We start from the raw sequence: 20,723 nt of genomic DNA, 5'->3' as shown, positions 1-20,723 counted from the left end.
GTGAGTAAGAGAAAGCAGATCATGGCGGAGGCAATATTAATAATTATTGTAATATGATATGAAATGTTTTTGATGTTGTGCAATTTTTTTGTGATATTGTAACTGTCATTTTTTTTCAAATAAAGGCTTTTTAAAAAAAAAAAAAAAAGAAGGAAAGCAGAGGCAGGGCCTTCCAAAAAGAAAAAAATATAAATCTCATTTCACCTCAGAATACTCTAAATATAATAAAAAAAAAAGTTAAATTAATTAATATAAAAGTAAAGTTTCGTTATCTTATGGTGTGTGTGCAAGGTTTTATATTATTTTATTTTGGTGGCGCGGGGGGGGGTGGGGGTGGGGTGTTGGGGGGTCGGGTGGTTTGGTCAGGTATCCTCCCTGAAATCAACTTTGCATTAGGCTATGCATACATGAGTAGTTTTGGCATTGCGTTGTAAAGGTTCATCATGATAATACATCCTGTTCAGGTAAAATGAATATATATTCAACGTGTACAGAGAGACCACTTAAAAAGTATGAGTTTCTTTGATTTTATCAAATTGGAAACCTCTGGAACATAATCAAGAGTAAGATGGATGATCACAAGCCATCAAACCAAGCTGAACTGCTGGAATTTTTGCACCAGGAGTGGCATAAAGGTATTCAAAAGCAGTGTGTTAGACTGGTGGAGGAGAACATGCCAAGATGCATGAAATCTGTGATTAAAAAACAGGGTTATTCCACCAAATGTTGATTTTTGAACTCTTAAATCTTTATGAAAAAGAACTTGTTTTCTTTGCATTAATTGAGGTCTGAAAGCTCTGCATCTTTTCTTGTTATTTCAGCCATTTCTCGTTTTCTGCAAATAAATGCTCTAAATGGCAATATTTTAAAATAGAAACTAAAGTGATTCAGAAACTGAAGTGGTCCCTTATTTTTTCCAGAGATGTACATTATTTAATTAAGATGAGAATATCTAATAAAGTTTAAAATATCTTTAGTGCAGTTGAGGTATGTGTGGGGTGTTGATGATGCATCCTATAGAATTCCACACATTTTCAATATGGGATAGGTCTGACAATGTGACTGACTATGGCATAACATCTGTGGTGGTGCACCAGAGAATTATGTATATATTATATTATGTAACATAGTCCTGTCTGTGTTCCTGTAATGAAAACCAAAGGTGATCTGGCATCATACAAAATTGCATTCCATGCTGTGTCAGCAGACCATCTGTGACCTGGATCATAAAAAAGAAATTAGTCAACTTTAATCAGATCTATGTCTGGTAGACTTCATATCTGGATGAACACTCAACAAAACATATTACTGGATAGGACTGGTTAGAGTGCTACACACATTACATGATCACAGAGGATATGAGCTCAAGACCCAATAGTTGGACCAATGACAAAAGATTAGACTGGTTCATAACAGGTGAGAAGATAACCATGCAGACAGGAGTCAGACTTCATACATACTGTAGCTACAATTGGTACTATTGCGCTGTTTGACAGCACAGTGGCTTTAGATACATGTTCAAGATTAAGACCTGCTGTTTTTACTGAACTGAAGCTATTAATTACCCCCTCAGAGCAACATGTTTTTCCATCCATTATGCACATGAACTTAAATCCCTAAACGACATGGAGCGGTCCTATGTAGTCATGCCAATGTGCACATTCAGCTATAAATCAGCTCTTTCCCTTCAACATAACACTCCAACTCTGTCCTTATGGCCAGTGACTAAGCAATTTTGAGCCTGTGCATAATTACACCCACAGTGTGCTCTGCATCTCATACAGAGAGAGAAACTGAAAATGGAAGATCACCTAAAACCAAAGATGTGACATGCTGACCACATGCTAACATTTTAATGGGCAGAAACTCTCTGTTTGCCATTAATGACTCTTGTTGCCAGACTCTGTCTTCCGAGTGTTCTTTTCTGAGAAACATTAGCAAGACTGGTTTGTTCCGGTTCAGTCTTTCTGGAACCCACAGTTATTGCGTCCTAGTCCATGTGACTTTCACATTGGGGAGCAATACCCAATTGGAACACCTGCTCAGTCAATCAAGGGTATTAAAGTGTGTATTCTGCTTATTCTGTTTAAGTAACTATCACCACCCCATGCTTCATCCACAACTCCCCAACTCCCCCAAAATGTACTCCTACAAATGTTCTCTTTCAGAGAAGTTTCTCTTGATGGGCTTTTTATCCCTCTAGCCCATTTCTGGAATAAAGCATAGTCTCATTTCCCTTTAGTTGCTGTTCATTTACACATTTTGTAATTTTAAGCATAGCAGTCAAAGAATAGATCAAAACGACTTGAACATGTCCGATTGTACTTTAGAGCCAAAATCACAAGTAGGAAGTTGTTAGGAGAACATGAAGACCTCTTAATGTAACCTGGTGTTGCTGGTACTAGATAAAAGCCCAGATGTGCTGCTTTTCTCAGCTGCAAAGTTATAGAAGACTAAATAACCTTTTGTATATGCATTCAATGTTTAAAGTGATTTAAAGGATGTAATTGATTTATCCTTTGCAATCCTTTTATTCATGAAGGGATAAAGAAAAACAGACAATTGAGTAAAAATGGTGAAAAACAGCTGATTTCATTTTAAAATATTAATTTGTAAAATTATAATTAAATTATAAATGTTTAATGCTGTTATGTCACCACATGATCTTCACACATGACTGACTCATCATTAGTCACATGTTCCATATGTGTGATCAATAGACTACTAGGGAGGAATCTTCATAGAACAGTCCTACAGAGGACCCGGACTACCTAGACTGCAGCCCACAAAAGATTTTCTTAACACATAATAGTATTTTATTCACCTTGTCTTTATATTTTTTCAACTTAAACCCCACAGCAATCATGAAACAAGCACTTATTTACATTTCAATGTTTTATTTGTAAATGGGTTTTGTGTACAAGGGGGAAAAATATATATATTTATATATTTATACTGAAACATTACTATATACACATTTAGGATTACACAGTAAAATTACAACCATAAACAGTCTTGTAGTATGATTGCCAATTTTTAGCTATCCAATTTTCTTTCTTCCTTCTTCTTTCATTTTCTTTCGTTCTTGTACGGATGCAGCTATGTACATGTCCCTTTTATTTACATACATTCATAGGATGTGGCCTAAAACACCCGTGTATCAACAAGCATTTATACAAATCAGTCTGTGAATGGAAGGAATGCCAAAATGTATGTACAGTATAGTGTGCCCTTGGTCAGACAGATAACATACAAGTGACACAAGGAAGAAAGTATTCCCCCATACTCTATTAGATGATTCAGAAGTGCTTAGAATAATAATAAACTCGACTTACACATGCAGCTTCAGTACTCAGCACTGTTTTGCCCTCAAGCACCTCGCCAACCTTCCTAACCAGCATGAACATGAACAATCCCAGACAAGTGCTGAAGTGTAATATTTGGCTTGTTACAGTACATAGTGTTCACATTGTAACATAACCATAATTAAAAAGGTACAGAAACACTGGGAAGGGCATGATTGTGTTTGTGTGAGAAGGGGGTTGGGGGTGGGGGTGTAGTGTACACAATGACAGGCCACTGTGGCACAATGATACGCAGGGAATCCAGTAACAGGTCGGAGTACTGAGGCAGATTTTTTTCACAGAAATGATAAAAGAAAGAGATTTCCGGCTCTCGGGCCAAAGGCTCCAGTATATTTACTAATGTCGAGTGAGCTGAGTCTTACTCATCAAGTTTATTTAAGTGCCATCGTTCCTCACATAGCAGCTGCAGATGTAGGCTGCATCTTTCACGACAAGTAATACACATATAAAAATCACAGATTGTCTTTCGATTTCTTTAATTTTTGCCAATACTTGTGCTGATTTAATGTACTATACTTTGTATTATATTTTTATACAGTACAGTCATGAAAAAAATTAGGCATGCCATGAAAACTTTTGTCTTTTTAAACACATTTAAAAACCTGGGCATGTGTTCTTAGCATATCTTTTCTCCTCACGTGAAAAACAATTTATGATAAATAACTTTTTAATGGAGCTATAACAACTGTCATACTTTTTTATTTTTAAGGGACTGAAGATACACACTGCATGTTCAGAAATTAATAATATTCATTTACTAAAAATTTGATGTAAACCCTATGCTTTCCACCCTGTCAGTAAAAAAAAAATTCTAGAATATCATCTATGAAACAATTCATGTCAATCATGTTTCCACCAAAAGCCAATTTTAGCTAAAACTGTTCACCCTGTAGTTGTCAACCCTGTCATTAAAGCTTATTAAGTTGGTTCAATATGATGTCTGTATAGTCTGAAGTCTTATAAATATGATAAACTCATAACTTTAAGTCATTTTATTTATGTTTTGAGGGTCAAAAGGCACTAATGATCCTTGTATTACTGTATATACTCATTTATATATCTTAATATCGTCCTAATATCCATAAAACAAAGGTTTTCATTGGGTGTGCTGTTTTTTTTTTTTTACATGACTGTACAAATGATGTGCGTACAAACAATTTGAATTAAGTGCATTACTGTTATTATGGTCTATATCTCCCTGATTTCATTACAGTCTGAATCATGTGATAACTTGCTTTACAAGTTGTCCTTTAAGCCCCTCATCCAGCACCCAGGCCACACCTGAGATAAGAGCTTTGTGGTTGACTAAGGCCAAAAAGGACGTTTCGAAACACAGTAGAGCCGTTAAGAGCCGATACTGACGAAAATGCAAATATCTTTTTTTACAAAACACCTCTCAACAAGAAAAACAAGAAAATGGCAACACTGATTTGAAGGCATACATATAAATATGTACAATCAACACTGTGCACATTTTAGTTTTCTAACTGTCTCTGATAGGACTTTTTTGCGTTTCTATTGTCATTCCGCTCTTCTTAACCTTCACTCAAAGTTAGTGTCATTTAGAAAAAAAAGTGTCCCCATAGCTTATTTGGATAGGCTGATCCCTTAGTAGCAGTTTCTGTATTCATTCCAGTCCTGTCCTCTTCGTAATCCAAACAAAGTGTAGCACCAGAGGTGACCCGCTGCCAATGCTTCGTCACCAAGGTTTAACCTAAAACACTATAAATACAAGGGCGAAGGAGACTGTGTGTCGTGATTCTGTGTATGCATGCACTGTGGTCTGTGAAAGGCAGTCAAACAAATGCTCAGGCCTGATTCTCCTGCTACCTCCATCAGTCACCTCGCTCCCATCTATACACACACACTGGGGGGGTTGTGTGTACACCTTCACGAAATCATAGCACGTGCATATATATACACACACACACAAACACAGGGAGATCTGTCTCCCAGTCCCTGCCTCTGTGCATTAGTGAGTCTTGTAGTTGGCTCGTCATGCAGTTGGACGGACTGTCCGGCTGCTTCGAGGAAAGCGGTGGACTTTGATGTGTTTGGACAGGTGGTCACTGCGAGCAAACTTCTTCTCACACACAGGACACTGGTACGGTTTCACGCCGGAATGGGACCGCCGGTGACGGGAAAGCTCATCCGAGCGGGAAAACCTGGAGTGGACACAGAGCAGAATTGGAATAAGTCATTCATATGAGATTGCAATTAGGAAATCTTATTCTAAGCACAAAATAATCTTTATACATCAACCAAAATGATCTGAAAGAGGTTTGATATCCTAAGTTCATATCATAAGTTTAGCACTTAGTTCTAACTGCATGGCTAAATAGCCAGTCAAACATACTTTCTCATGGCTTGTGACACTGTGTGATATACAGTTATTACGAAATAATATACAAAAATAAACAATTCAGCCTCATACTACTGTAAACTACTACTTTTAGCTACCATATGACTTGTACCTATCAAACATTTATTAGCTATCATATCACTATTGGCTATAATATCACTGTTAACTGCTATAATACTCTTCGCTATCATATAAGTCTTAGCTACCATACCACTGCTAATTGCCATACAATTTTTGACTATAACACCACTGTTATAATACAAGTCTTAGCTACAATACCACTATTAGCTACCACACCACTGTTAGCTGTCATTTAAGTCTTAGGTATCATAGCACTGTTAGCTACCATACCACTGTTAGCTATTATATGAGTCTTAGCTACCATACCCCTATTAGCTATCATATGAGTCTAAGCTATCATTCCACTATTAGCTACCATACCACTGTTATCTGTCATACAAGTCTTAGCTACCATACCACTTATTTACTACCATACCACTATTAGCTATCATACACATCTTAGCTTCCATAACACTATTAGCTATCATACAAGTCTTAGCCACCATACCACTATTAGCTATCATACCACTATTAGCTACCATACCACTATTAGCTACCATACGAGTCTTAGCCACGATACCACTATTAGCTACCATACCACTATTAGCTACCATACCACTATTAGCTATCATACCACTATTAGCTGCCATACCACTATTAGCTACCATACGAGTCTTAGCCACGATACCACTATTAGCTACCATACCACTATTAGCTACCATACGAGTCTTAGCCACGATACCACTATTAGCTATCATACCACTATTAGCTACCATACCACTATTAGCTATCATATGGGTCTTAGCCACCATACCACTATTAGCTACCATCCCACTAATAGCTACCATTGCATTGCTAGCTATCATATGAGTCAGTACTGTTCTGTAACTGTAGATGGTCTGCTGATTCTGTTTCTCTGTGACCGAGTTGCTGTGGTTCCTAAATGCTTTCTACATTTTTAAAAAATACCACTCACAGCTAATCATGGTAAACATGGTAAGGAGGAAATTTCACCAACTGACTTGTTGAAACAGTGGCATGCTATTACAGTACCACACAGGAATATAGTGAGCTCTGTATAACCACCCTTTCTTTCCTAAATGTCCTAAAAAAACAAATCACCAGCATTCATATTTATTCACTGATCATAATTGCTTTCCGTCCTCTGTGTTTGCCTGGAACCAGCACTTGGTTCTCAGATGTTTGCAGCTCAGATCTAAAGAGACTGATAAAGATACCTGTTTGTTACAGCCTCTGGCATTTAAATTGATTTGTGTGTGATAAGGAAAAATACATTGTACAGTGTAGGGTGTAGTAAAGTGTTAGGTCATTGTGCAAGGTCTTATGTAAGCAGTAAGCATGCATGTATAACTATGGTGGAGAGGCTTAATGAAGATTAAAACATACAAAAGACACAATAGGTTCTGTAAAGTCTTTTCATTAACAGCAGGGCGTCAGACTGTGGGCAAAATGGCTGGATAAGCAACATGCATTTGTGCTTTTAGGTAACACTGAGTCATAAAACAACAGAATCAACATAATCAGATCTATAAAACAATGAATTAATACTAATACTAATACTAATACTGAGGCAAGCATGGGAGGTTATAGACATGCAGTTAGCACAGTGCTAACCAGGGGGCATGAACCCGCTAGTCCTTATCCTTAAAAAACCTTGGAAATAAAACGTGTCTCAACTGATTGATGATGTGAGATGCCCAATGACCTTTATGTTGCAAACTAAAGTGCTATTCCCCAACAGGGACAATCCATGACACTTCACCAATTGGAGACCTTTGGGCAAGACTCCAAACACTACAACTTGTGTAATATGATTCAAGTATCTACTCTGGATAAGTGTTGAATTTTAACACATTTTAGGTCAAAGGAAAACTGTAAACCTGACTGTATTTAGTTTTTAAAAAGACACCTAAACATTTTATCATTTAATCTTTTGACTAGAATAGAAATAGAGCAATAATAATCTTCCATGTTGTGAAATGTTAATGCACAGCCTTCAGTATGATCAAGTGATTTCTCAATATCAAGATTTTGTATCTCTGAGCCCAGAATTTGCCTTGTGTTTATTGTGAACGTAGGCCAAAAAGATTACAGTGATACAGCATTATAACTATCAAACAGCATATTAAGTTTCAAGATCAATATGATAAGCCCTGCCCTGGTGCAAACCCATGCCAAAAATATTTCTATTAAAATACCATGAAAAATCTGTTACACGTTAACTGTTACATAACACTGTGCTGATATTTCAGGAGAAATGGGCCAATGCATATGGCCCCGAAACACTCCAAATAAAACCCTTTACATCCATATGTATTACACTTAACAACACATACTCCCTTTCCTATAAAGCCAGTATTTATGACATATATAAATAGAATAATGACAATGTAACCACAGTGTAGAATGTAGATGGACTTCTGGTCTGAGCTAAGTGTTTTTTCTCTTTCTGTAATTTCTAGGTTAGTCTTTTTTAGAAGCAGCAGGTTTTATACCAGCACTTCTGGTCAGCATGTCTGCTGGCAATGTTATATTGCAGCTTTGCTGAATGCCTGCTGATTTTTACAGCACAGCCTAGTCATTTTTGACAGGAAACTGTTTCTAGAAAATTCCTTCCTCGAAAGCAGAGTGGAATTTTGGGCTGTAGAGCTCTTGTGTGTTCCAGGGAAATCTGCATGCCAAGAGGCCCTCTCACAAGCTCCCATTGAAACATGTGTGAGTGTGTGTGTGTATGTGTGTGTGAAAGAAAGAGAGAGTGTGTGTGTGTGTGAGAGAGAGAGAGAGAGAGAGAGAGAGAGAGAGACCTTGCTATAAAGTAAATGCTGTTCCTAGAGAGACCACATAATGTGTGTGTGTGTGTGTGTTTTTCATGCTAGTGTGTAATGATATTTCCCAGTGGAGACCCAGTGGAGAAAACCCACTAAAGGGGACTATGAGATACGCTTCCAGAACAATCTCTCACATTCTCTCACGTTACACTCACAAAGTCATACTCACCACTATAACTGCAAATAATAAAAATGTAATGGAAACATACATGCATTACTTTACAGGATACAGAATCCAATGTAAAAATGTTTAATTACAACCAATTTTGAGCTTTTTGATCTGCAAGAGCAACTGTCAGATTGCTAGACTAAACAATTGTAAGTTTTTTGCCTCACAACAAAAATATACATAACAGGTGTCCCAAGATGTTTGTCCATATAGTTTATGTGGAATCTTTCTCTAAAAACGTTTTGACATACAACACATACTTTATTTTCTCTCTCTCTCCCTCTTTCTCTCTCTCAGGAATAGAAAAGTGACCATGGGCCTCAGTGTATATCTGTGAGAGCATGATACTAGATGTGTGTGTGAGAAAGTGAGTGTGTGTGTGTGTGAGAGAGTGTGTGAGAGAGAGAGCACAGGAGCAGTAGGCGTTCCACTCTCACAGTCATGGTAACTATTCAGTACAGGCTCTTTGTTCTCTCACCACCGGCCAGTTTTTAACCTGAAACAGACCCCGTCTCCCCCCTCACTCTCTTCCTTTTCTCTGTCTCTCTTCTCTCCCTCACACTCGCTTTCTCTTTCTGCCTTCTCTCTCTCTCTCTCTCTCTCTCTCTTTTCTGTCTCTCTCTCACTCACACACTGTTTTGTCCTCTCTAATCTAAAGCCTGTCTTTTGTCTTTTGCACAGAACCTCTTTTGTTGCCAAAGATTCATGGCCTGGAAAACAACTTGTTTCTTGCCGTCCATACACATTACACACACACACACACACACACACACACACAAAAACAACTAAAAGGTCTGTACTATAAGTTATACCAACTTCTGTATCTGAAATGCAGGTGAAAATTAGTTTGATTAACTATTTCTGCATAGATTCATATGTGAATATTTATAATAAGACAATTGACAGAATAAATTAAAAAATAAAATGATGAACATACATACAGAAAATTGCGATCACTAAAGCTGATTAGACCAAATGTATAAGAACTATTTGGCCTATTTTGAGTTAAGGTGAATTTATTCAGTTGAGTTATACCAACAGCAGTGATCAAAGTTGTTTCAATAGAATATGCTAAACTTTTGGATGTGCCTTATATTTCAGCAGTGTCTTGAGTAAAATACTTTTCCCATTAGCTTCTGGGACCATATATTTGCATATTACATGTCAGTGTGTAGTCATTCCCCCAAGGCTGCCTTCCCCTATGTGTATGTTATTTGTGTTATATATTGTGGTACAGCTGACTGGCCTCAGTGTTAATGGCTGTAAGAGCAATTAAACATTTTCTGTGCTGCTGATTTCTGTGCCTTTATGTTGCCTGAATGCTACAGTGGCCACTAATGCAAAGATATGCCATCAATACCAGGACTGGATAGAGGATTTAAAGTCCAGATTTATAAGCAGCTTAAATAGAGTAGAATAAGTACAGTTCATTTAATTTACTTAATAGGTGCATTGTAATACACTCAATTTGGTTATTTAAGTTAATACAATTGTATGGCAGTTTCCCCAAACCATTTGAGTATATATGTATAACTTGTCTGGTTTTCCAGTGAACACTTGCTTTCTGGAGTGTTTTGCTGTGTATGTAACATATAAGGAAAAAACCTTGGAACTGTTTCTTAGTCTCAGTAGTTGTGTCTAACTAAACTCACCACATCTGTTCCTTAGCTGAAGTCCAAGGTAACACACTCTCTGCAGAGTCTGTAGAGATTAATATGTGTAACCACAGCTCACATAAACTCACTGATAAAGTAAATGGACAAAAGTATTGGGACGTCTGCTCATTTATTTCTTTTAAAATTAAGGGTATTAAAAATGCTACTTTTGTTAGAGTAACTGTACCTACTGTCCTAAGAAGGCTTTCTGCTTGATTTTGGAAAATTGCTGTGAGAATATGATTGCATTCAGCAACAAGACGGAAGGGTTTAGTGAGATCATGATGATGGATGATCACCACTTCACCACACCTCATCTCATCCCAAATGTATTGGATGGAAAACGGTCATTTCATAGAACACAGTTTCTTAGAACACACTGCTCCACAGCTCAATGCTGGGGGGCCTGTTACCCCTCTAGACCATGCCTGGCATTAGACATAGTGCCAAGAGGTTCATGTTTATCTGCTCCAGAACTTTCTATTCTATTTTCAGTACTTCTCTTCTACTAATCAGATAATTTAACCCACAACCAAAAGTAAATACTAAACACTCCAACCTACACTGTGATTGAATCCTTGTTCATAATGAGATGTTTTCCCTCAGAGAGTGCTGCCACACACATTCTTGGGTTTTGGGCGTAACTCTCCTAAACTGGATACTAATACTGTTTCAACAACACAGCAGACCCTGAGCACACCAATAGCAACACTAGACAATAGATCTGTTACTGTAAGGCACACACAAACACAGTATAGCTGACCACTCTCAGCAAGAGTCCAGCACACATGTGACTTCAGACCACATGCTGTGTATCTGTTTCATTTTACATACTGCAGGGAAATGCCAATCCACGTCATAGCACACATCTCCACTCTATAGCATAGGCTTGTTTATTTCTACTCTGTTCTTCAAAATGTGCATTTCTTTCCTTTGTATCTTCATACAGTATCTGTCTAATTCAATATTGAATTACATACCCCCTGTTGGTCACCCATTCAACATCTCATTAATTTTCTTCTCCCTTGATAAATAAACATGAAATATTGATACTATTGATACTATACTCATTTTTTTTTTATTTCACTTACTGCAAACCATGAGAACAAAAAGGCTTGGCTTGACAATACCTTCCAAACATACTTTCTAAACCTTCAATAAGGAATTGGAAGGAATTTCTGTATCTATTAAGTGCGCTCAAAGATTAGAAGATTAGAAAACCAACAACAACAAACACAGTATACAGTATACAGTTTACACAGTATACAGGTGGACAGTACTAGAACTGTATGAACTGTGTCTTGTTTTTAGGGAAGAGTGGTTAAAAGACCTCAGATATGTCTAAATAAGAGTCTAGCAAAGGCAACATTCATTTCTGGAAGTCAAAGAACCCTCTAAAAACTTAATAGTATTGCAAAGTAAGTATATGGCTATTTAAAGAAGCTTTTAAACATTACATACAGCCTCCATAACATGTACACTTGCACTACATGTTGTTCATATGGGAGATTTGGAACGGTTGTCATGTTCTTGTGACCGTTCTATATCCTATCTTTAATAAAAATGCTGTTACAACCCTTCTTTTTATGGGTGTACAGTGTAAACATATTGTAGAATACCACTTAACAACCTAAAATAAATGTAACTTTCAATAAAAAAGAGATTGTATGTTTGCTTGTGTAGTCTCAGTCACTGAAAGAAAGTGACGTGATCAAAAGATCCAGTGACCTGGAAGAGAATGTGTTTGCAGATCCAACTTGTGCTTGAAGTGGAACTACTGTCAGGACAAAACAAACCCAATAATAACCAATGACCGAGACATGTCTCCAGTGGTCAGCGTCTACGTCTGAGATCTGTCTCTAGTGTCCAATTTACATTTGACAGACTATTGTTAGTTAGAAGCCCTAATTTCAGGATCATTTGCAATAGTAATTTAATCACTATCCTTCTACGCTCCCTCAGGGAGCCCCAGCCCCAAACCCATCAAAATGAACAGGCACTCACTTCCATCTACAGCCAGGCCAGTTACAGACAAAGGGCTTCTCTCCAGTATGTCTTCTCAGGTGCGCTTTCAGGTGGCTGCTCTTGGTGTACATCTTGGCACAGCCTGGGAAGTTGCACTTGTGCATTTTGATAAGATCTGCCACTGGATTCTTGGGGAACTTCTGCGCTCCTCCAGCTAAGAGTCCTTCTTGGATTCCACCCAAGGCAACACCATCCCCTCCGCTACCAATAGGCTTCGCTGCAATGGGCACAGGCGCTATCCGCACAAACTTAGTGCAAGCACTGAGGCAGGTGGAAGCTGAGGAGCCAGCGGTGGGAAGAAACTGAGGGACCAGTGCGAAGGTCTGCCCTTGGATGTTCAGCAACAGCTGGGCAATTTTGATGTCTGCAGCAGCTGGAGACTGAGTTGCTGGGGAAAGGGTGGCTGGCACATTAGCTCCCTGATTTTCCTGTTTGATCTGAATTGGTTGGATTTGGAGAATTACTGGTACTCCAGTGCTGCCGCTGTTATCACTCTTGGTACTGGAGCTAGTTTCATTCTTAGTGGAGACAGATGTACTTTGTGCCTCCTTCTTTATAATACCCTGTGCGTGTGCTATTGTACCAGAAGTACCTGGGCTACTGTGCATGCTTTTGGTCTCATTAGCAGATTCAGAGCTCCCTGGAAGATCAGCCACTGGGACGGTTTGGTCGGAATTTTGCTGTGATCCAGTGGTGCTTGTCTCAGGCGCCATGGGTGAGGCCTCCTCCATAGCCTCCACTCCCATTGCCATCCCAAGGTCAAGCTCTAGCTCCAGCCCTAAGGGTGAGCCACCCTCTCTAGGTTCATGTTTAAGGGACACCACTCCACTCATGTTCTCTTCTAGGAACTCTTCAATTTCCTCCAGAGTGGGCTGGAAGGGCTCAACAGATGCCTCCATGTTTGCTGAGGACCATATCGGAAAGTCAAAGTTCTCTTCCTTTACATTCTCCCTTTGTGAGTTCCAGAGGACACTTGCTAAAGTGGTTGGGGTTCCAGGGCTCACTTCGGCATTGGTACCATTACCCAAAGAAGCCTGGGACAGCAGAAAGTTGAGAATGCTGTCCTGGTTCTCAGCGCTAGACGAACTGCCATAGCTGGAGCTGAGGACCTGGGAATCTGGCGAGGAGCAGGAACGCAGACTCGATGCGTCACTGAGGTCGTCCTCAGAAAATGGCGAAGGCATCACTTGGTAGCTGCTTGAGTCTAACACCATGTCCGACGAATGGTACACAACAGGTGAAGCAGGGTCTATGTCAACGTAAGACAAGAAGTTCTCCGCAATATTGAGAGTGTAATCCACCATTCCCTGGATCAGCCCTCTAATAAATTAGATATGAATGAGTTTGTCCATTTTTTAAAGGTAGATTCCCAATAACCTGACTAGTCCTCCGATTATGAGGAAGTCAAGGAGTCCAAGTGAAGTGAGAATGCCCTCTCACAACAAGAAGAAGTGGCATGCTTTTCACATACAGGAAAAATCCAGGTTGAACCTACACACAGAGAGTAAAAAAAAAGAATGTTAGATATGTCTGAACATTGTGTTTTCTCAGTTGGAATATGTGATATTTTAAAAGTTAATATATAAATATTCTGGTTCCAACTCACAAAAAAAATCCACTTACATTTTACTCATCTACCTATGAAACATGGCCTGCAGCCTGAATATGCAAGTGGAGACATGAACTGGCCTGTTAGTACCTTGTGATTAATAAACAGTTTCCTCAGCTACCTCCCAGTCTTAAACTGTGACGCTTGTGCTTTGCTCTTTAAGTATGTGAAATATGGAACTCGTGAGTGTTTTCATTCCAGAGCGCATGTGGGCAGAGCTACAGTAGTGTTCCTGAAGAGCACACTTTTATTGGAAAGAGTTGACAAGATTAAAAATAACAGATTTAAAAATACACCATTGGGTATGCCCTAATAGATTTCAAATATATGGAATGTATTTGCATACAACACTCATTTTCACATACAAAAATGTATGTAACATACATGCTGGCTTTTTTTAAATTGACTATTCTTTAACATGGGACATAGAGAATGTTCTAGACATATCGTATATATTTTTTACATACCATATATTGGACTTCTTTATGGGTAGCTAGAATGACTGTAGACAACAGAAAACCAAATAGTGGTTCTTCTCAAAGTGTTATATCAGTTAAAGTGTTATACTACTAAAATGCTTAATAAATAAACATGAATCTGTAATTTTTACTGTTTTTATTCTAACATTCCAAGAGGTTTTCTATCATAGGGTAAGATAGAGTAAGCTCAATGGTTTCTATAACAGAGCTGTGTAGCTGTTGAATGACTGAATAGCTGCACACACGCGCCCCTCCACGACGGCCAGCGTAGTTTATTTTCCAGCAGCCAGTGACCGACAGTAACCTCCGCGCGACACTCACTAACTGTCAACATGATTAACATGAAAGAGCGCGCGAGGCTCAGAGCGCGTTTTATCGGCCGCACGCGCCACGCAGACCCCAAAAACATTGTCTTTTTTTTTGTTAATTATAATTGAACACGTCTTAATCACCAATTCATGAACATGCATGATTTCTGATTTTAATGTGGAAAACCTATTGGTGACTCCTTATATTATCTATATTATTACATGCACGCGTTTATTTCATTAATTGGTTTATTTTTTGTTTATGCGTTTTCAGTCGTACCCTGCAACGTTTTAGAATGTCAAACTATTCACGAGAATGGTTAAGGCTGTTTTTTATTATTATTATACATGAATGCACGTGTTTATTGCTGTAATTAATTTGATTTGGGATTTTTTTTTTAGTTTGTGCTTCGATTTTCTCATACAATTACCATTTGCACGAATGCAAAAATGAAAAAAAAAGCTGTGAAAGAAAAAACGCGCATAAAATGTCCTCTACCGCGTGGCGAGCACATTTGCACGATTCGCTCGCTTTCTACAAGATCACCACTGCAAACGCGACGAATCGGTGTGTTCGCTAATAATTTGCGCCCTTTACATCGATTTATCTTCAAAACAAGAACCGCGTGTCGCGATCACGCCCCCGTCGCGAGGCGTCTGCGTGAGTGAGCGCGTGAAAGGGGCTCGAGCTCGCTTTCACGTAAACATGTTTTCGTCTTGGGCAGCGCGCGAGCTGCTGCTGCTGCAGAGCAGTGTACGACAGCAGCGTGGACGCGCACGCCCATGCTCTCGCGCAGAATGTGCCAAGTTCATGCGCGCGCGGAGGTTGCAAACGCGCGAGCGCCTTACCTTTTCCTCGCAGAAAGCACGGATATATCCTCGTGTAAATGATGCATTCCGGTGCAAGAGAAAAAAAAAAGAGAATGTGTTTAAAAAACCAACAAACAGCACGCGCGCTCTCAATGAGTAAGGCGCCCTCGAGCCACGCCGCGCCGTGTTGCTACAGACTGGCTGGATCCACACGGCACGCTGGTTGTACTATATCGGGGTCACGTGACTCCACTCTGTGTTTGTGGAGGCGAGAATGAGAGGCAGGCTGCGAAGGCTCGTCCCGATGGCGCGCTCTGATTGGTCCGCTGCTGTGCCTGGGTGGGCGGGTCATCTCTGCTGTCGTCAGAGAAAGGGGCTCCTGTGTGTTTGTGCGTGGAGGTGTGTATGTGTGTGTGTGTGTGTGTTGAATGCTGCATGGGGAGAGGGGAAAGGCAGTTTCCATCATTTCCTTCCCCTCATTATCTGCTTGGAGCACAAGCATTAACTCTACTGACACTAATGTTGCAGAACTGCACTTAAAAACACTGATTTCACTGTAATTTGGAAATGGGGCTTTGTTTATGCCACTTCCACGAAAGCTCCCCCAGGAGTCCATGTTTGAGCACTAAGGCTGGGTGTGATCCAAAAATACAGAGCAGTACAAACAGATGTAATGCACACTGTGTTCATGTGCACAAGACCAAGGATATTCAGCTAGTTTACGTGGTTAGTTTGTGAGGTCCAGTTACAGAGCTAAACTGCAGAATCAGTTAGACAATGATGGCCGCCAATTATCAAACCGAATAAATGAAGGGATTCAACTAAGTGGTCAAATCAGTGACCACATACTGTTAAATGCTTCAAATGAAACTTCATTCCAGGTATCCTTGCTGTTGTGAGAATGGCAATGGCAATAGAAATGAATGTATATGCAGAAATAAATGTATATTAAAAAATATTAAGTTAAGCAGACAAAACATGAAATACCTGGGGTCATACTGTCTGCCATCAATAATAGACAGTGTAAATGTAAAAAATTCACTGATTTTTTTTCATAAAGCCTCAACTAGATTGTAGATAGATATGTCACTCTCGGGCTGCACACTGTGGTAAATGTACCTTTTCACAACTCCTTGGACTATGAAACATCAGACTAGTATGAAATACTAGTGACCCAGACCCAGAGTAAAAGAACAAATGCTCTATCAAAAAAGTGACTTGAGTAGAAGTTCAAGTGTTTTTTACACTGCACACTGAAGCATTAAAGTATTCAACATTTTTTGTAGTAATCAAGTACTGAAAATAAAAGTACAGTAGTTTGTTCTCTAGTTATTACAGAAAGCAGTGGGAAGTTTTTAGAGTGAAAGGCAGCTTGGTGGCTTAATTCACTTAATGATGAGCAGCTTCATTAAAGTGCAGAGCATCTACTGATAATGTGGGTTTGGAATGATTCGTTATATTTTTATAACTGTAACGACTAACATGGCAACACATGAAAAACATACTGCATATACAGCATTTAAGTACATAAGTACAGTAGTGAAGTAGTTCTACTTTTGTTACTAAACATCTCTGCGAAACATGGATATTGTTAGACCTGTTGTAGGCCTGTTGTATAGCTGAGGGCTACAGTTTTTTATTTCATACATTAAACATGTTTTATGTTTGAAACCTTTGAAATGAGGTGTATAAATTATAAGATATAAGGGCAGCACCTCCAGCACCATCACACTGAGCACTGGGGCCCCCCAGGGCAGTGTCCTGAGTCCTCTGCTGTTCACCCTGCTGACTCATGACTGTGCTGCAAAACACAGTTCTAACAGCTTTATCAAGTTCGCCGATGATACAACCGTGCTGGGTCTCATCACCAAAGGCGACGAGTCAGCATACAGAGAGGAGGTGCAGCGGCTGACAGACTGGTGTACAGTCAACAACCTTCACCTGAATGTGGATAAGACAAAGGAAATGGTTATTGACTTCAGGAGAGCACAACACACCCACTCTCCACTCAACATCGACGGGTCCTCTGTGGAGATTGTTAAGAGCACCAAGTTCCTTGGTGTCCACTTAGCAGATAACCTCACCTGGACCCTGAACACCAGCTTTACAGCCAAGAAAGCCCAGCAGCGTCTCTACTTCCTCCGGAAGCTGAGAAAGGCCCGTCTCCCTCCACCCATCCTCACACTCTTCTATAGAGGGACCATTGAGAGCATCCTGAGCAGCTGCATCACTGCCTGGTTTGGGACCTGCACCGTCTCTGACCGCAAGACCCTCCAGCGTATTGTGAGGACAGCTGAGGGGATCATCGGCGTCTCTCTCCCCTCCATCACGGACATCTACACCACCCGCAGCATCCGCAAAGCAACCAGCATTGTGAATGACCCCACCCATCCCTCACACGAACTGTTCTCCCTCCTGCCTTCGGGAAGAAGGTACCGCAGCATCCGGTCCAGCACGACCAGATTCTGCAACAGCTTCTACCCCCAAGCCATCAGACTCCTCAACTGCAGAGACTGAACTGATGGTTTTTCTGTACATGCACACACACTCTTACCCCACTTACCCCAGAAAATGGAAAGCACTAAAAACCATACTACCTCACTGGACTCTATTGCACACTGTGTAATAGAGGTAATTACTACCTCACTGGTCTTTTTTGCACACTGCAAAATTTGCACACTGTCTTGTTATTTATTATTCTTTGTCTGTATTGTGTTGTATTGTCTGTCTGCACTTTTGTACTGTTGCACTTATTGTTCTGTCTACACTGTGTTTATGTGCACCATGGTCCCTGGAGGAACGTTGTTTCGTTTCACTGTGTACTCTGTATATAGCTGAAATGACAATAAAAACCACTTTGACTTTGACTTTGAGATACTGTATATTATGCTCAATAGTTTAAAAAGTTGGTTTTGACTGACTAGAGATAGCTGTCCACCACTGTTAGACTTGTATTCACCTGTTGATTTACACCATATTTGGGTAATATTTAAGTTATAAGATATCCGTACCAAATACAAACATACTGCTATGAGACAATTTCTCGAAATAGTTGGCTTTAATTTAACCTTTATTCATAATAAAGATATTTTTTATTCTCCTGTGAGGCTTATTGCTACACCCCCTAGTTAAAGCTTGGCACTCCATTATTAAATCTCTTGTGACAGCCAGCTCTGAAATATGCATGGTTTCCCTATGCTCTAGAATGGCACAAGTGTTTGATTATCAGGAGGTCATTAGTTTAAATTCTAGTAATGCTTTAGCCCTCCAGTGTCTGAGAAAATGAAGCACTCACTGTTCGTGAGCCTGCAAACATCATGTGATGGGGAAGTCCTTCCATTTCGTCATGCATAATTTTTTTTAAGTGTGAGCAAGAACACTGCATGCTTTAGTTATGTCTGTTTGAGCCACATGAGAGATGCCATTACTGTGAGTGTCATTATTTTAGGTATTGTCATATCTGTATTAATAGTGGATTATATAACACAGAAAAAGAGTCTTAAACATACTATATGTTTGACAGCAGTACTATAGAGGGCACAGTGTTGTTGGCCTTAACTTATCAGTAAGACACGCAAAGGCCGATGCATAGGGTCAACCATGATTGACGGGAGACCCAACATCAACATTCCAACCAGGACAAGCATAATAACATAACATAAAGGTCAAAACAGGTCAGTGTGTACAGGGGAGGGGTAATCACAGGTCATCCTGCATGTCGAGGCTAACTCAGGCAGAAACATACCAGTAGCTGTCATTACTTTACACTTAAACATGCTGTTTGTTTTTGCTATTCTCTATGATGAGAACGCATCCCATCTCAAGGTTATTCTTGGTGAATCTAATTAGCCGTATCCACATAATTGTCTAGGAGGGTGTTTTAATTTGGCCTTTTGCTTCCTCCACACCCACTGAGGCGCACAAAAATACCCACAACTGAAAACAGTGAGCTGATTAATAGGGCTGCACAGCAAGTGCATGGATATGCCCTGTGGTGTTTGGGTGAATTATGGAGTTTTTGGATCTGAAATTAGGATTTTTATATGCTAACCAATAATGGAAATAAAATGCTTACTGAATCAGTGTCTTCATGGCAAGCTCTTGGCATGACAAGATAGCAGCAGTATGCAGACAAGCATTGTCCTGTTGAAATAGTGTATTTAGAGGGTGTATTTAGAAAAGCTTGAGCAGCTGGTTGTGGGACAATATTAACATAATGCTATCTTGTTAAAATGCCTGTAGTGAAGACCAAAGTTTGATCTGCCATAGTACAAAATTCCACCTCACATTGTGAAATCAGACCTTCTGGATGTGTAACACGTGACGACAAACTGTTTGTCCAGGAGACCATAGGGCTAATTAATTGGACGTCTCCACCAAGACATGACCAATACATTTGTGTGTGATCCTGTAACCAGTGGTACCATTTCGAAACACACTGTACACTTCTATGCACCGGTGTGCTTAATATAATGATTCTTTTCCAGTTCAAAGGTTAATTACTTGTACATCTGTACTATAAACATTATATTAGATGATCCAAAAGGGGTTCTTTTATTGCATCACTCAAAGAACCATTTGTTGTAGCACCTATACTTTTAGGAGTAAAGTTGAGTAAATGTTTTGTCACTGATAGGTAAAGCCTCATAATAGATTCATTAAGGGGACAAGGCATAAATAACCAACTTGTATACTACACAGTAAATAGTAGTTGTTTCTGGTAAAATGGCCAGCAAATGTAAAGACAAAGCAGGTGCATCCAATAAAATGATAATTGTGCAACTAGTTCCATTATCACCCATGTTGCTCAACAGTGGAAATGGCAGCCAAGGCAGTTTTCCTCTGACCTGGTCTAACCTTCTAATGCGCAGAACACACAGCTGTACTGCATGTTGAGTTGCACTAAGGGTCTCACTGGTGGAGGGATTACAGTGACCAGACACTGAGAGCCCCCTCACTTTAACACTGCAATCACAGACCGTCTATCGCTGGGATTAGACTCTTGCCTTTGCCCTAGTTACACACAGACACA

At 39.6% G+C, this 20,723-nt stretch overlaps 2 protein-coding genes across 2 annotated transcripts in view; one reads left to right on the top strand and one right to left on the bottom strand.

Annotated features, from left to right (window-relative positions):
- Positions 1 to 20,723, top strand: part of cfap100 (cilia and flagella associated protein 100) — a 91,188-nt gene that overhangs the window by 52,006 nt on the left and 18,459 nt on the right. The gene's annotated exons all lie outside the window — the stretch shown is intronic.
- LOC103022786 (Krueppel-like factor 15) lies at positions 2,794 to 15,910 on the bottom strand. The gene is made up of 3 exons (XM_007253315.4): positions 15,731 to 15,910; positions 12,465 to 13,976; positions 2,794 to 5,530 (listed from the first exon to the last, which is right to left on the bottom strand). The coding sequence occupies exons 2-3, from the start codon at positions 13,787 to 13,789 to the stop codon at positions 5,362 to 5,364; spliced, it is 1,494 nt and encodes a 497-aa protein (XP_007253377.3). The 5' UTR covers positions 13,790 to 13,976; positions 15,731 to 15,910; the 3' UTR covers positions 2,794 to 5,361.

This window comes from Astyanax mexicanus, chromosome 5, assembly GCF_023375975.1.
Source record: "Astyanax mexicanus isolate ESR-SI-001 chromosome 5, AstMex3_surface, whole genome shotgun sequence".
NCBI lineage: Eukaryota > Metazoa > Chordata > Actinopteri > Characiformes > Acestrorhamphidae > Astyanax > Astyanax mexicanus.
This window is presented reverse-complemented; position numbering and strand designations above follow the sequence as displayed.

What these genes read in the sequence shown, in the direction of transcription:
- LOC103022786 (XM_007253315.4), bottom strand. Translation starts at nt 13,789, where the DNA reads ATGGTGGATTACACTCTCAATATTGCGGAGAACTTCTTGTCTTACGTT. An exon ending in TGGCCTGGCTGTAGATGGAA is followed by an intron (nt 5,531 to 12,464) that starts GTGAGTGCCTGT and finishes TGTCCACTCCAG; the next exon opens with GTTTTCCCGCTCGGATGAGC.